This window comes from Furipterus horrens, unplaced genomic scaffold, assembly GCF_987537825.1.
Source record: "Furipterus horrens unplaced genomic scaffold, mFurHor1.1.pri manual_scaffold_1, whole genome shotgun sequence".
Classification (NCBI taxonomy): Eukaryota; Metazoa; Chordata; class Mammalia; order Chiroptera; family Furipteridae; genus Furipterus; species Furipterus horrens.
The window spans coordinates 191,822,252-191,835,971 of NW_028327171.1; the positions used below are offsets into that span (position 1 = coordinate 191,822,252).

At 36.4% G+C, this 13,720-nt stretch overlaps 1 protein-coding gene across 1 annotated transcript in view; it reads left to right on the forward strand.

Moving 5' to 3' along the window:
- FAM117B (family with sequence similarity 117 member B) overlaps positions 1 to 13,720 on the forward strand; it is a 108,849-nt gene that overhangs the window by 92,780 nt on the left and 2,349 nt on the right. Inside the window, exons 5-7 of the mRNA XM_090282702.1 lie at positions 4,496 to 4,639; positions 5,950 to 6,175; positions 8,465 to 8,585. Coding sequence (XP_090138828.1) covers positions 4,496 to 4,639; positions 5,950 to 6,175; positions 8,465 to 8,585 — 491 coding nt within the window. The remainder of the gene's footprint in view (positions 1 to 4,495; positions 4,640 to 5,949; positions 6,176 to 8,464; positions 8,586 to 13,720) is intronic.

A 13,720-nucleotide genomic window follows, 5' to 3' on the forward strand; every position in this document is an offset into this window, starting at 1 on the left:
GCACGCTGTTGCTATTAAATTTCATATTTTATTTTGAGTATTTTGTCAGCAAATCAATTAATATACTATTATTATATAATCAGTTATTTCTTTTCAAAAATAGTAGCTGTCAGTGAAAAAAACATTTTTAAAAAATTAGAGATAGGCTTTGGGAAAAAAAGAAGTGAATTATATCATTTTCTTTCCTGAACAAAATATTAAAATCATTACAAGGAAAGTATAAATAATTAAATTTTACAGCGACCTTATTCTCATTTCAGTCTTGGTATGAATATATAATTGTGTCACTAGAGGACTTTTAAAGTTGTGTCTGAAATTTGAACTCTGTGAAAATCATTAGAGAATTTCTGAACCCTGGCTGGTGTGGCTCGGTGGACTGAGCGGTGGCCTGCGAACCAAAGGGTCAGAGGTTCGATTCCCAGTCAGGGCACATGCCTGGGTTGTGGACCAGATCCCCAGTTGGGAGCGTACCAGTGGCAACCAATCGATGTATCTCTCACGCAACAATGTTTCTCTCCCTCTTTCTCCCTCCCTTCTCCTCTAAAAAATAAATAAAATCTTTAAAAAAAAAATTTTTTTTTGAGACTGACATTCTTTTGGTACTTTCTTTATCCCTGTTCTCTTTACTGTACCTAGTAGATGTGAATAAACTTATGCGAGTCTACCTTGATTGGGGTTTTGGCTTTAAGTTATATTTCTTTCTTTCTTTCTTTTTTTTTTTTTTTGGTTTTTCAATTACAGTTGTCCCATTTTTCCTCCATTTCTCTCCCCCACCCAGCCCACCCCTTCTTCCACAATCATATCCCTCCCCGGTGTCCATGTCCATGAGTCATTTATACATGTTCTTCGACTAAACCCTTCCCTTTCTTATCCCCCTTCTCTCCCTCCTCCCTGCCCCCCACTGACTGCTACTCTGCTCTTTGTCCTATTTGTTTGTTTGTGTTGTTCTTTAGTTTCCTGTATTAGGTGATATCATATGGTATTTTGCTTTCTTTGCCTGGCTTATTTCACTAAGCATAATTCTCTCTAGTTTCATCCATGTTGTTGCAAATGGCAGGAGTTCCTTCTTTCTTTCTGCTACATAGTGTTCCATTGTGTAAATGTACCACAGTTTTTTGATCCACTCATCTACAGATGGGCATTTAGGCTGTTTCCTGCACTTAGCTGTTATAAACAGTGCTGCTATGAACATAGGGGTGCATAAGTTCTTCTGAATTAGAGTTTTAGGATTTTTCGGGTATAGTCCTAGCAGTGGAATCTCTGGTTCAAAAGGCAGTTCCATTTTTAGTTTTTTGAGGAAATTCCAAACTGTTTTCCATAGTGGCTGCACCAGTCTGCATTCCCACCAACAGTGTAGTAGGGTTCCCATTTCTCCACATCCTCACCAGCACTTGTTGTTTGTTGATTTGTTGATGATGGCCATTCTGACTGATGTAAAACGGTATCTCATTGTGGTTTTTATTTGCATCTCCCTGATGGCTAATGATGTTGAGCATTTTTTCATGTGTCTGTGGACCTGCTGTATGTCCTCTTCAGAGAAGTGTTTGTTCAGGCCTTTGCAAATTTTTAATTGGGTTGTTTGTTTTCTTGATGTTGAGTCATCTAAGCTCTTTATATATTTTGGAGATCAGTCCCCTGTCTGTGATATCATTGGCAAATATGTTTTCCAATATGGTTGGTTTCCTTTTCATCTTGCTGATGTTTTCTTTTGCTGAGCAGAAACTCTTTAGTTTGATGTAGTCCCATTTGTTTATTTTTTCCTTTATTTCTCTTGCCTTAGGAGATGTATCCATGAAGATATTGTTACGTGAGATATCTGAAATTTTCCTGCCTATGTTTTACTCTAGGACTTTTATGGTGTCATGACTTACATTTAAGTCTTTGATCCATCTTGAGTTTATTCTCGTGTGTGGTGTAAGTTGTTGGTCTAGTTTCATTTTTTTGCACGTCCCTGTCCAGTTCTCCCAGCACCATTTGTTAAAGAGGCTCTTCTCACTCCATTTTATGTTCCTTCCTCCTTTATCAAATATTAGTTGACCATAGAGGCCTGGGTTTATTTCTGGACTCTCAATTCTGTTCCACTGATATATATGTCTATTCTTATGCCAGTACTAGACTGTTTTGATCACAGTGGCTTTGTAGTATTGTTTGATATCTGGTGTTGTGATTCCTCCTGCTGTGTTCTTCTGTCTCAAGATTGCTTTTGCTATTTGGGGTCTTTTTTGGTTCCATAAATTTTTGGAGTATTTGTTTTAGGTCAGTGAAATATGTCATTGGTATTTTAATAGGGATTGCATTGAATCTGTAAATTGCTTTGGGTAGTATGGCCATTTTGATGATGTTGATTCTTCCCATCCAAGAACATGGTATTTGCTTCCGTTTATTTGTATCTTCCTTAATTTCTTTCTTCAATGTTACGTAATTTTCAGAGTACAGGTCTTTTTTCTCTTTGGTTAAGTTTACTCCTAGGTACTTTATTTTTCTTGTTGCTGTAGTAAATGGTATTTTCTTTTTTGTCTCTGTCTCTGATATTTTATTGTTGGTGTACAGAAATGCCTTAGATTTCTGTATATTTATTTTGTACCCTGCTATTTTGCCAAATTCACTTATTATATCGAGTAGTCTTTTAGTGGAGTTTATAGGGTTTTCTAGGTATACTATCATGTCATCTGCATATAATGATAGTTTTACTCCTTCTTTCCCAATTTGGATGCCTTTTATTTCTTTTTCTTGTCTGATTGTTGTGGCTAGGACTTCCAACACTATGTTGAATAGGAGTGGAGAGAGTGGGCAGCCTTGTCTAGTTCCTGATTTCAGGGGGAATGCTTTCAGTTTTTGTCCATTGAGTATGATGTTGGCTTCAGGTTTCATCTATGTAGCTTTAATTATGTTAAGGTACAATCCCTCTATTCCCATTTTGCTGAGTGTTTTCATCATAAATGGGTGTTGTACTTTATCAAATGCTTTTTCTGCATCTATTGATATGATCATCTGATTTTTGTCTTTCATTTTGTTATCGATTTGCGAATATTAAACCATCCTTGCATCCCTGGGATGAATCCCACTTGATCGTGGTGTATGATCTTTTGATGTATTGCTGGATCCTGTTTGCCAGTATTTTGTTGAGGATTTTAGCATCTGTGTTCATCAGTGATATTGGCCTGTAGTTTTCTTTCTTTGTTGTGTCTTGACCTGGTTTTGGAATTAGGGTAATACTGGCTTCATAGAAAGAGTTTGGGATTTTTCCCTCTACTTGGATTTTTTGGAATAATTTGAGGAGGGTAGGAGTTAGTTCTTCCCAAAATGTTTTGTAAAGTTCGCCTGTGAAGCCATCCGGTCCAGGGCTTTTGTTTGCCAGGAGATTTTTGATTACTGTTTCAATTTCCTTCTTTGTTATTGGTCTGTTGAGACTTTTCTACTTCTTCTTGATTCAGTTTTGGAAGGTTATATGTTTCTAGAAATTTGTTCATTTCTTCTAGGTTGTCAAATTTCTTGCCATACAGTTGTTTGTAGTAATTTCTTACAAGCTTTTGTATTTCTGTGGTATCAGTCGTGATTTCTCCTCTTTCATTTCTGATTTTGTTTATTTGGGTCTTCTCTCTTTTTTTCTTGATGAACCTGGCTAAAGGCTTGTCGATTTTGTTTATTTTTCAAAGAACCAGCTCCTAGTTTCATTGAACTTTTGAATTGTTTGTTTGGTCTCTATGTCATTTAATTCTGCTCTGATCTTGATGATTTTCTTCCTTCTTTTTGCCCTAGGCTTTGTTTGTTGTTGTTGTTCTAGTTCTTGTAGCTTTAGCGTTAGATTTTTTATTTGAGATTCTTCTAACCTTTTCAGATATTCCTGTATTGCTATGAACTTCCCTCCTAGGACTGCTTTTGCTGTGTCCCATAGGTTTTGGGCTGTTGTGTGTTCATTATCATTAATTTCTAGAAATTTCTTGATTTCTTCTTTGATGTCATTGTTAACCCATTCATTATTTAATAGCATGTTATTTTATTCTCCATGAGTTTGAGTGTCTTTGATTTTTTTCTCTGAGGTTGATTTTTAATTTCAAGGCATTGTGGTCTGAAAAGATGCTTGATGTAATTTCAATTTTCTTGAATTTCTTGAGGCTTGTTTTGTGTCCTACCATGAGGTCTGTCTTTGAAAATGTCCCATGTGCATTTGAAAAGAATGTATATTTTGCTTCTTTGGGGTGAAAAGTTCTATATATATCAGTTAAGTCCATGTGGTTTAGTGTGTTGTTCAATGCCTGTATATCCTTGGTGTTTCTTTGCTTCAGCAATCTGTCTGTTGTTGATAATGGAGTGTAAATTATATTTCATCTAAACTGAGGAATAGGTTTAAGTACTCACCCTTTTTGTGAGGCCTATAAACTTTATTTTGATTATTTGAGAGTTACTTATGTCAACTAGAAGACTTTTTTTCAATCTTGAGAATTAAAATGTGGTATTAAACTTCTCTTCTCCCCCTTTACCACTTCTTCTCAAGGCTCCTGTTCAAAAGAGTACACTTGTTCCAGTAATTCCCATCACCAAATCAACAGGCTCCCGGTTCCGGAACAGTGTGGAAGGATTGAATCAGGAGATTGAAATAATAATTAAAGAGACTGGGGAGAAGGAAGAACAACTTATAGTAAGTAATCCTTACACATTAACTCTTCAAATAATTTGAAAATTCACAATTTTGTTTCCCATAATTTGCTTAGGTGTCTTCCTTCTTGTTGAGAGAAAATGAAAATTTTTCTCTTGTGAAAAACTGACCTTGGCAAGTTAATGAATAGTTTTCATTTCTTACATCTCATAGAAAAAATTGATGTGACTTAAATTTGGATTCTTGAACAGAAACTTTTTTGCTTGTCTGTATTTTAAAGTCACTAGACAGGTAATATACTTCTAATTGCTATAACTCCATTTAACAAAAGTTTAGCTTACTGATATGTTGGGGAGGAAGGAAAATAACACCAGGTCCTTTCTAAGCACCAACCCACCTGTTTCTTATTGTCACTGACTATTTCGTTAACCATAACATCATGAAGTGCAGCTCTGCCTACCTATCATGGATATAAGAATGTGCAGTGTTCCACTAACTATAATACACATAAGAATTATTCATATGTAAGACACAGTGAGAAAATGTCCCGTTTATATTTAAAACCATGTCACAAAGTATATTAAAGCTTTTTTCATCAGTGAAAGAAGAATCGAGTTGTTTGAATTAGAATTTTATTGATTCTTAAGATCCTCTCCCTAAAATTTAAGGTTAGTTTAGATTAGAGGAAACACAACTCCCCACACCCTCTCCCTCTCCATACTGCATAGTAGGGGAAACTTTCCCTGGTGGAATAAAGGTAAATGAGCCAGAAGTGAACATGGAGCTGGTTTCCCTGGTAAGTGAGCCTCATAAGCTTTTTTTGGATTGTTCTCCTTGATTCCCCCTTGTAATTAGCATTGTCATGATTAACCTTTTCCTTATTTAGGAAGATTTCTTTGAAAACTTTCTTTCAGGAAGAGTTCATAGGGGGAGAAGGTAACAGGGCCTAACATCAGGTATCATTAGTTCCCACAATGGATAACATTTTCTTCTAATATAGAACCTAATGTTAAACCTAGATTTTTCACTTTACCATTGCCCTTCTTTATTATTTTTAAAGTAATATTTAGCTCATGGTAAGTAATTCAGTGCAATTTATAATTCAGTAAGTATTGGCAACCTGTCAAGTGCCAGACCCATGCTGCTGGATTCTAGCGGGACAGTCAGAATAAACAGGGATGTCACTAATGGAGCAACACAAAGGCTTCTTTCTCGTTAGGCCTGCTATGTAGGGGATTTCTGATTTATGAATTAAGTCTTCCAGAACTATGGGAAGGTCAGCACTGGGAACATTTCTGGGTGAATTTCAAAATCAATGATAAATATACATATATTTAAAAATTTTATAACAGCCACAAGATATTCCAGATGGCCATCGTGCACCTCCCCCCCTTGTACAGAGAAGTAGCAGCACACGCAGCATCGACACACAGACCCCCGGCGGGGCAGACAGGGGAAGCAACAACAGCAGCCGCTCTCAGTCTGTGTCCCCCTCGTCATTCCTCACCATCTCCAATGAAGGTAGCGAAGAGAGCCCTTGTTCAGCTGATGACCTGCTTGTTGATCCCAGGGATAAAGGTACAATGCAGGAGGAATTTGTTACCAGATGATAAGGGAATACTACCTATTTTATCTTTTGTTCTGTTTATTTTCTAGCAGAACACACACACTTAAGGCTACTAACGTAATTATTCTGAGATGTTTCAAAACATAGATTTTTAAAAATTGGAGTACAGCAATGACCAGCATAGCTTAGTGGATTGGGCATCAATCCACAATGTGAAAGGTCGGTGGTTCGATTCTTGGTCAGGGCACATGGCTGGGCTGCAGGCCAGGTCCCCAACTGGGTTCGTGGCAAGAGGAAACCAATTGACGTTTCTCTCACAGATGAATGTTTCTCTTCCTCTCGTTCTCCTTCCCTTCCCCTCACTCTAAAAATATATTTAAAAAAAAATTATTTTAGATAGGAATACAAAACAGTAGGCTTTTACTGGAGTGTGCTTAGGTGATAGTCAAGTTGGGTAGGTTTATGGGCTTTCATTTGTTCCTTTTTTCTTTTTTTGCATCTGTTAATACAAGTCCCTTATTAGTGAGAGACATTCTTTTTGGTATAAATGAGATGAACATTTTTCCTGAAAAGCCCTTTATTCTCTGTCACCTTAGTAGTCATGTTTTTATTACTTACTATACTAAGTTAGAGTTTTTTAGTATCTATATTTGTGATATTTCTAACAAGAATCAAACTGATTTATATCAATGCAAAATGAGTATTCAAGGGAAACCTGGAGTAAAAGATTGGAGGGCTACTTAGAGTATTAAACTACTTAAGCAACTTTAAAAACAACTTGGAGACCTAAGCAGCTTGAATACTAATTACTCATATTCTTACCTTTTACAACAAGTAGGACCTTTTGTCTGTGTATACGAGGGCAATATTTTGTTAGCCTAATCCTAGTTACTGCTTATGCTTCAGAACAGTAGTGAAATACTATTTGTAAATTCTGCAGCTCAGTTCAGTAGTCATTTATTTAGAACCTCATACTCACAGTGTGTTGAACATCCTAAAATGTTTCATTGTTACAACTAGCCATTATTACCAGTCACCTAAATTACTGAGACTATAGCACGCCCAGAGAACATACGATTTTCTGAAGAAGTCACTTCAAATTTTCGGTCATTGTAAAATGTTATTAGCTGGACCCTTTTTGCCAGCTTCTAGGTTAAATAAAACACAGCTATTTAAGGCCAGTCCAGACCAGTTAAATCACAATCCCTGGGGGTTGTAAGGACATTGACACTAGGTGATGCTCCAGTGATTTCATACAAGTTTGACACCCACTCAGTGAAATCCTTTGACTCAGCCATGTGTTTCTTATCAGGGATCTACATAATTAACTACTACTTATATTTATTGTGAGGATTAAAAAGGCTAGTGAATACAAACCATTTAGCTCTGCTCCTGATCCTTAGTGCTCAATCAAATGTACCCCCCCCCAAATTTTTAAAGCCATGGTTATTAAAATGTGCCCTTTGATAGCATGTCATAAATTTTGTGTCCTGCTGTATTTGATTATAAGAAATTAGTGGCTGACTAGCTTCTCTGATTTCTTCTGTAAGAAAAGAGAGCTGCAGTGTTGCTCTCTCCCCAAGGAATTTGTAGCTTAGCAGCCATCAACTGAAAATTCAGAACACATATGTAACATGTCAAGGTGTTTTAAGTTAATATAGTATAAACTGAGGACATCTGTACTGAACAGGGATACTTTAGTAAGAAATGTTCCCTTTGATATGGTTATAATTTGGAAAGATTTCAAAAACATTGAGCCAGACATTTAAGGCAGTTTTGGAAAATCATCAGAGAAGGATCTCTTAGGTATGGAGAAGTATATAGGCAAAAAGAAGTCTTTGGCATACATTGCATGTATGGATCTAGCCATCTGGAGCAGAGATTGTAACCTGAGGAGCTAAGAAATCATACTCAGAAATACTGAAGAGTAGCACAGGAGTGAATTATAAACAGCCAGTGAAGAACCATTTCAGTTACTTGGCCTGGGAAGAATGGAAGTGTCATTTGAGTCTGTTTGCTCTGTATGAAATAAAAATAAATTAGTGAGAGAGGCCTAGGCTGTGGTAATTATAAGTGGAAAAGAAATAAAATCTTTTATTTGTTTACGCATTTACTTAACCAAAATTATCTCCTCTTTACCAGGAATTGTGTTAGATATTGGGGTGATGTTAATGAGTACAACACTGTTTCTACCCTCAAGTAGTTAATGGTGTTGGGGAAAGCAAGAAAAATTAAATATAATATGATTATGCTTTTATGTAGTAGTACTTCTTAGTAATCCAGCATGTCATTTATTGCAGAGAATGGGAACAACTCTCCTTTGCCCAAATATGCAACGTCACCAAAACCTAACAACAGTTATATGTTCAAAAGGGAACCGCCAGAGGGCTGTGAAAGGGTCAAAGTCTTTGAGGAATGCTCGTAAGTACCCTCCTCCTGCCAAAAAAACAAACAAAAAAACCTAAAAGCTTTTATTATGAGAATTTTCACATAAATTGAATAATATGAGCATTTTCACATAAATTGAATAATAATAATAGTACAGTGATCACCTATATAACCACCATTTAGATTCTGTAATAATGTTTTGCTGTATTTGCTTTGTGTGTGGGAGTGTTTTTGCTGAACTGTTTAGAAGTAAGTTGCAGGCATCGTGACACTTAACCTTAAAAACAATTTAATATTTGTTTCCTAATAGTAACCACAGTACTCCCACATAACCTTAATACCATTATTACACCAAAGAAATTTTAACAGTAATGCCTAATATCAACTAATAACTAATTGTTATTCACAGTTCTTTCCAACGTATCATCTGCGGCTGTTATTTTTGAACCTGTATATAGTCAGTGTCACACTTTGAATTTAGTAGTGTATTTATATATTCAAGATAGACCATAGATCTTACCCAGTGTGGTTTTTTTCTTCTAAGGATTGAATTCCCTTTGGGTTTTCGTTGTTTTGTTTTGTTTTAATCTACTCTTGGTCTTCAGTTCTTTAAACAGTTTTTAAAACTATTTTGTCTGCCAGTACAGGAAACAGAATTCTATTACTTTGCAGAATCACGTTACTGGGATGAAGATAGTAAGAGATAGAATTTTGAAGTGTCTGGGGCTTTTGATGTGTGATCTATGCTTATATACTTCTGTTGTTTGGTGGTGCTCTAGTCAGGTGGTCCAATTTTAGACCCAAAAGTTGCTCAGAAAGTATTGCAGCCTTGGGTTTTTAGTAGCTTTATAAGTGATGGCTACAGGGTTATAAGTGTGTATGAGACTGAGCAAATTAGGCGATGAACATTATTTGGAAATATGGTGATAGTACTTAGCCCTCACCTTCCAATCTCACTGTGGCTGCTAGTCTAAGAGCCACCCTTGCAGCTTTTTGTCACTGTGAAATCTAAAGTACGATGTGGATATTATCCAACATTGTCCATTTCACATAATTTATCTTTCTTTCCTCCATTATGAATACTTAGTCATTTTGAAATATGGTATCCTTTTGTTTCTTCTTGTGCCCCTCCTGTATATTCTTCTTTTAACCTAAATTCTTAATAATTTGCCACATAAAGACATTGTATTTGAATTCCTTCAACTTCTAAGAAATCCCAGCTGTCAGTTTTCTATTTGCTCTTGTGACAGTAATTGAAAATTGTTTTGGCAACTGCTTTTTTGTCAGTCTAAACTTGACTGGTGCCAGCTAAGAGTTTATCTGTTTCTTGGATCCCTGTAGTTATCTGGGGTATTAGTTGATACTGCAGATTCCCAGGCCTAAAGAGTAAATATGGAGATAGGACCTGGATTATGCATATTTTACAGATACCTCATGATTTTTATGCTCAATTTCAAATTGCTGGCTTAGACTTTTTCATGAGAGTGCTTAAGAAATAGTCATTCTATTAAGTAAAAATCAGATGGTCCAAATGGACCTTTTTGGAGTTGAGCTCTTTGATTTACTCATTGGTAGTTAAGGTTTGCCTAAGTGCAGAGAAATGGTTGATGGACTCAAAAGCAATTTGAATTTCTTTTATAAATGACTTTGAGTGAATATTTGTTGTGTGGGTTGGTGTTCTATGGTATCTGCCTTAGACTGTTGCATTTGGAAATTTTCACAAGACTCAATATTTGAGATTTTGTTTACACACACACACACACACACACACATTATTTGTATTTAAAAGGAGGGAAGAAAGCGCAGGGCTGTGTGTTTATGTGTATATGTATGGATGAATAGATGTAGATAGATAAATAAGACAAAGTTGGCGGCGGCGGCAGCCGTCCGTCTCGAGAGACGATGGTGTAGCTTCTTAAGAGTCTGTCTGCACCACCGAGAATGGCTGTGCAGTCCGACTCGGGAGTGACACGGTATCTGTCTCCTCCCGTGTTGAATCGACATCTTGCGATGACGCTGGAGTGTCCTCTCCAGTGAAGCTGAAGCTACAGAGCCTGGGCAGGGTGATATGGAGGGTCTGCTGTTGCCCATGCAGCAGACCCCCCCTCTCTTCGCAGCTGAAGGGTCCAAGGGAAAGACGGAGTCAATACAGCTTGGCTTCAGGTGCGCCGCAGGAGTTGCCGGTGTTGACTACAACGTCAAACCGCCTTAGGGACTCCGGCTCCGGATTTTCTGTCGGGGTTTACTCCCTTAGCCTTTCCCCTGAAGAGGTATGCCGCAAGGCAGCGGAGGTTTTTTGGAGTCAGAGTTTTCCTTCTCTGATGTGCCCTGACTGGAAGATCGAACCAGCGACACTTAGCTCGCAGGCCGACGCTCAATCCACTGAGCCAAACCAGCCAGGGGGAAATAAGACAAAGTAAACTCTAACATATTATACGTTTTATATCATATTTATCTGTTAATAGAGAGTAAGCCTATTCTTTTTAAAAAATATCCATAGTTAATTATAAATTTTACTCATATAAAGGATGTGTAGCAGACAGAAACATTTTCATTTTTAAAAATTTTCATTATGTTGCAAAAACATTAACAGCAGTAACACAAGAGTAGATTACTTAGAGGTAATTTAATCTTTTATCAGTAAAACAAATAACTCAAATTTAAAAATTAGTCTCTTTTTGCTCTAGCTATGCCAAAGTTAGAGCAAAACCCACTGGATTCACTGGCATTAAAGCAAAGGTTGATTATTGGTCCTAATTAAAAATGTTTTGCTTAATCGTTCTTTAAATAATACTTTTTTCTGTAAGTCTTACTTTTGGTTTAAGGGAAGTAACTGACTTGAACTAGAGGTTGTAGTGGGTTGAGGGCTGATCTTTGGTTTCTAGAAATGTTTGTTTATGTACCTGAAAGAAAGTAGATAGTTGGATATGGCCCAGAAAGCGCAAGACCATATTTTGCACTTTTTTCTGACTTTTTGCCACCTGCACTTAGTCCTTTTCAGTGAAGTCAGACATGCACTTTCCTGATCCCAGCTAAGAATTCAGTCTTAGTTACCTTAGATTCATAGATATTATGGCCTCTGTGCAGTATAGAGGCATTTTTTTAAAAATTGTATGACCCATCCTTTCTTCCTCTCTCCTTCCTATTGTAAGTAACTTTGACTTACCATTTTCTTTGCTGATAATTTATGCCTGAATTTAAAAAAGAAAAAAATTACATAAGTCTTTTAAAAATAATACCAAAGAATTCCTTGCATCAATATGAAAATACCTATAATTGTCTAGCCTGTTCATCCATTTTTCAGAAAGTCAGCTAGCAGTTATATCTGTTTAGAGATATAATCCTTTTGGAATAACTTATCAAGAAAAAATAAAAATTTAGAACTATTTCTGAAATTTTTTTTTTTGTAGTTACGGTTCTTAAGTCGAAGAAAACCTTGATATTTGAGTTGGCCAAAAAGTTTGTTTAGTTTTTTACCATAAGATGGCTCTAGTAGTGAGTGCTTAGGTGTCTTTAACTTCATTTGAAACAATTTTGTTAGATTGTATTGTGACAGGGGTCATATCAGCATGCATTTAAAAAAATATTTACCAAAATTGGTAAATTTTTGTGTAGCCTTTTTAATATCGAAGATGGAAGAAAACGTGACATTTTTCGCATATTATGCTTTGTTATTTCAAGAAAGGTAAAAACACAACTGAAACACTCAAAAAAAAGATTTGTGCAGTGTACGGAGAAGGTGCTGTGACTGATCGCATGTCAAAAATGGTTTTGTGACGATTCGTGCTGGAGATTCCTCACTGGACAATGCTCCACAGTCAGGTAGACCAATTGAAGTTGATAGCAATCAAATTGAGAACAACACAGGAGATAGCCAACATACTCAAAATATCCAGATCAATAAAGTTATTGGTGAAAATGAAAAATGTGTTATTTATTTTACAGAAAAAAACTAAACGAACTTTTTGACTAACCCAATAATGTTAGTACTTACAGCTTCTATTAGCATGTCACATACCGCAGAGGTGGCTAGTGTGTTTCTTGGGTAATACACTTCTAGAAGTTAAATGTTAGAGGTCAGGAATGATTCCTCTTTGTGGAAAGAGTAGTGACGGGAAGAGGATACTAGGGGAGGGTTTTCTTGGTTCTTTTTACTGTTAATTAATGTTCTGTTTCTTCATCTGGGTGCTAGTTAGACAAAGTTACTGCTTCTATTATTTTGTATTAACATTTTCTTAAGACTTTTCATGAAAGCATCAAGGAAATTAAACTTCAGATTCTCTTATTTAAAAATATCAGTCAAAAAGTTCATTTGTATTTCAGAAATATAAGGTTTCATCCTCAAGATCTGTTAGTAACTACATGTCTTAAGTAATTTTTAAAGATAACCTCAAACAAGTTAATTAATTAAAAATCAAGGGATTCATTTGGAGGAGGGTGTAAAAATTGATTAGCCTCCCCTCCAATATAAGAAAATTATCTCTAATAATTCTGTCTTCAAAAGAGAACTCAGGCATATTTCATTTACTATCTTCCTTAAGCAATTGAAAACCATACTCTCAGATAGTAAAAATAGAGGTGTGTGTCCTCTTATCAGCAATATACCCAAATACATTTGTGGGCCTAAAAATACTTGATGAACAGTTAAGTTTCTATTGTACCTAAGAAGGAATAGTGTAAAGTAAAACAATTTAAATGTAATTTTTAAAAAATTTAATAGTATATTCTATGTAACTCAGGGTACCAAACATGTTGTCATTTCAACATGTAATCAATATAAAATATTCATGAGATATTTTACATTCCTTTTATATACCAGGTTGCCAGAACCTGGTGTGTATTCCACACTGATGGCACATGTCAATTCCAACAGGCCACATTTTCATTCTTCAATAGCCACATGGAGTTTATGGCTACCCTGGTTGGGCATTGCATATCTGGAGCCTTCCAAGGCAAGGCCTGGGGCTAGTATATGCATAGATCCCACACAAGGCACTGGGATTTATCTCATTAAATCCCCACAACAAGTCTGGGAGGTAGGGGTTGTTCAACACATCTGATAGCTGAGACAGCTGAGACTCAGAGGTTAAGTGACTGTGCTGAAGCCAGACTACGAGCAGACCAATGAGGTGTCAGCTGGAGCAAGCCTGTCCTTGGGAGCCTACTCC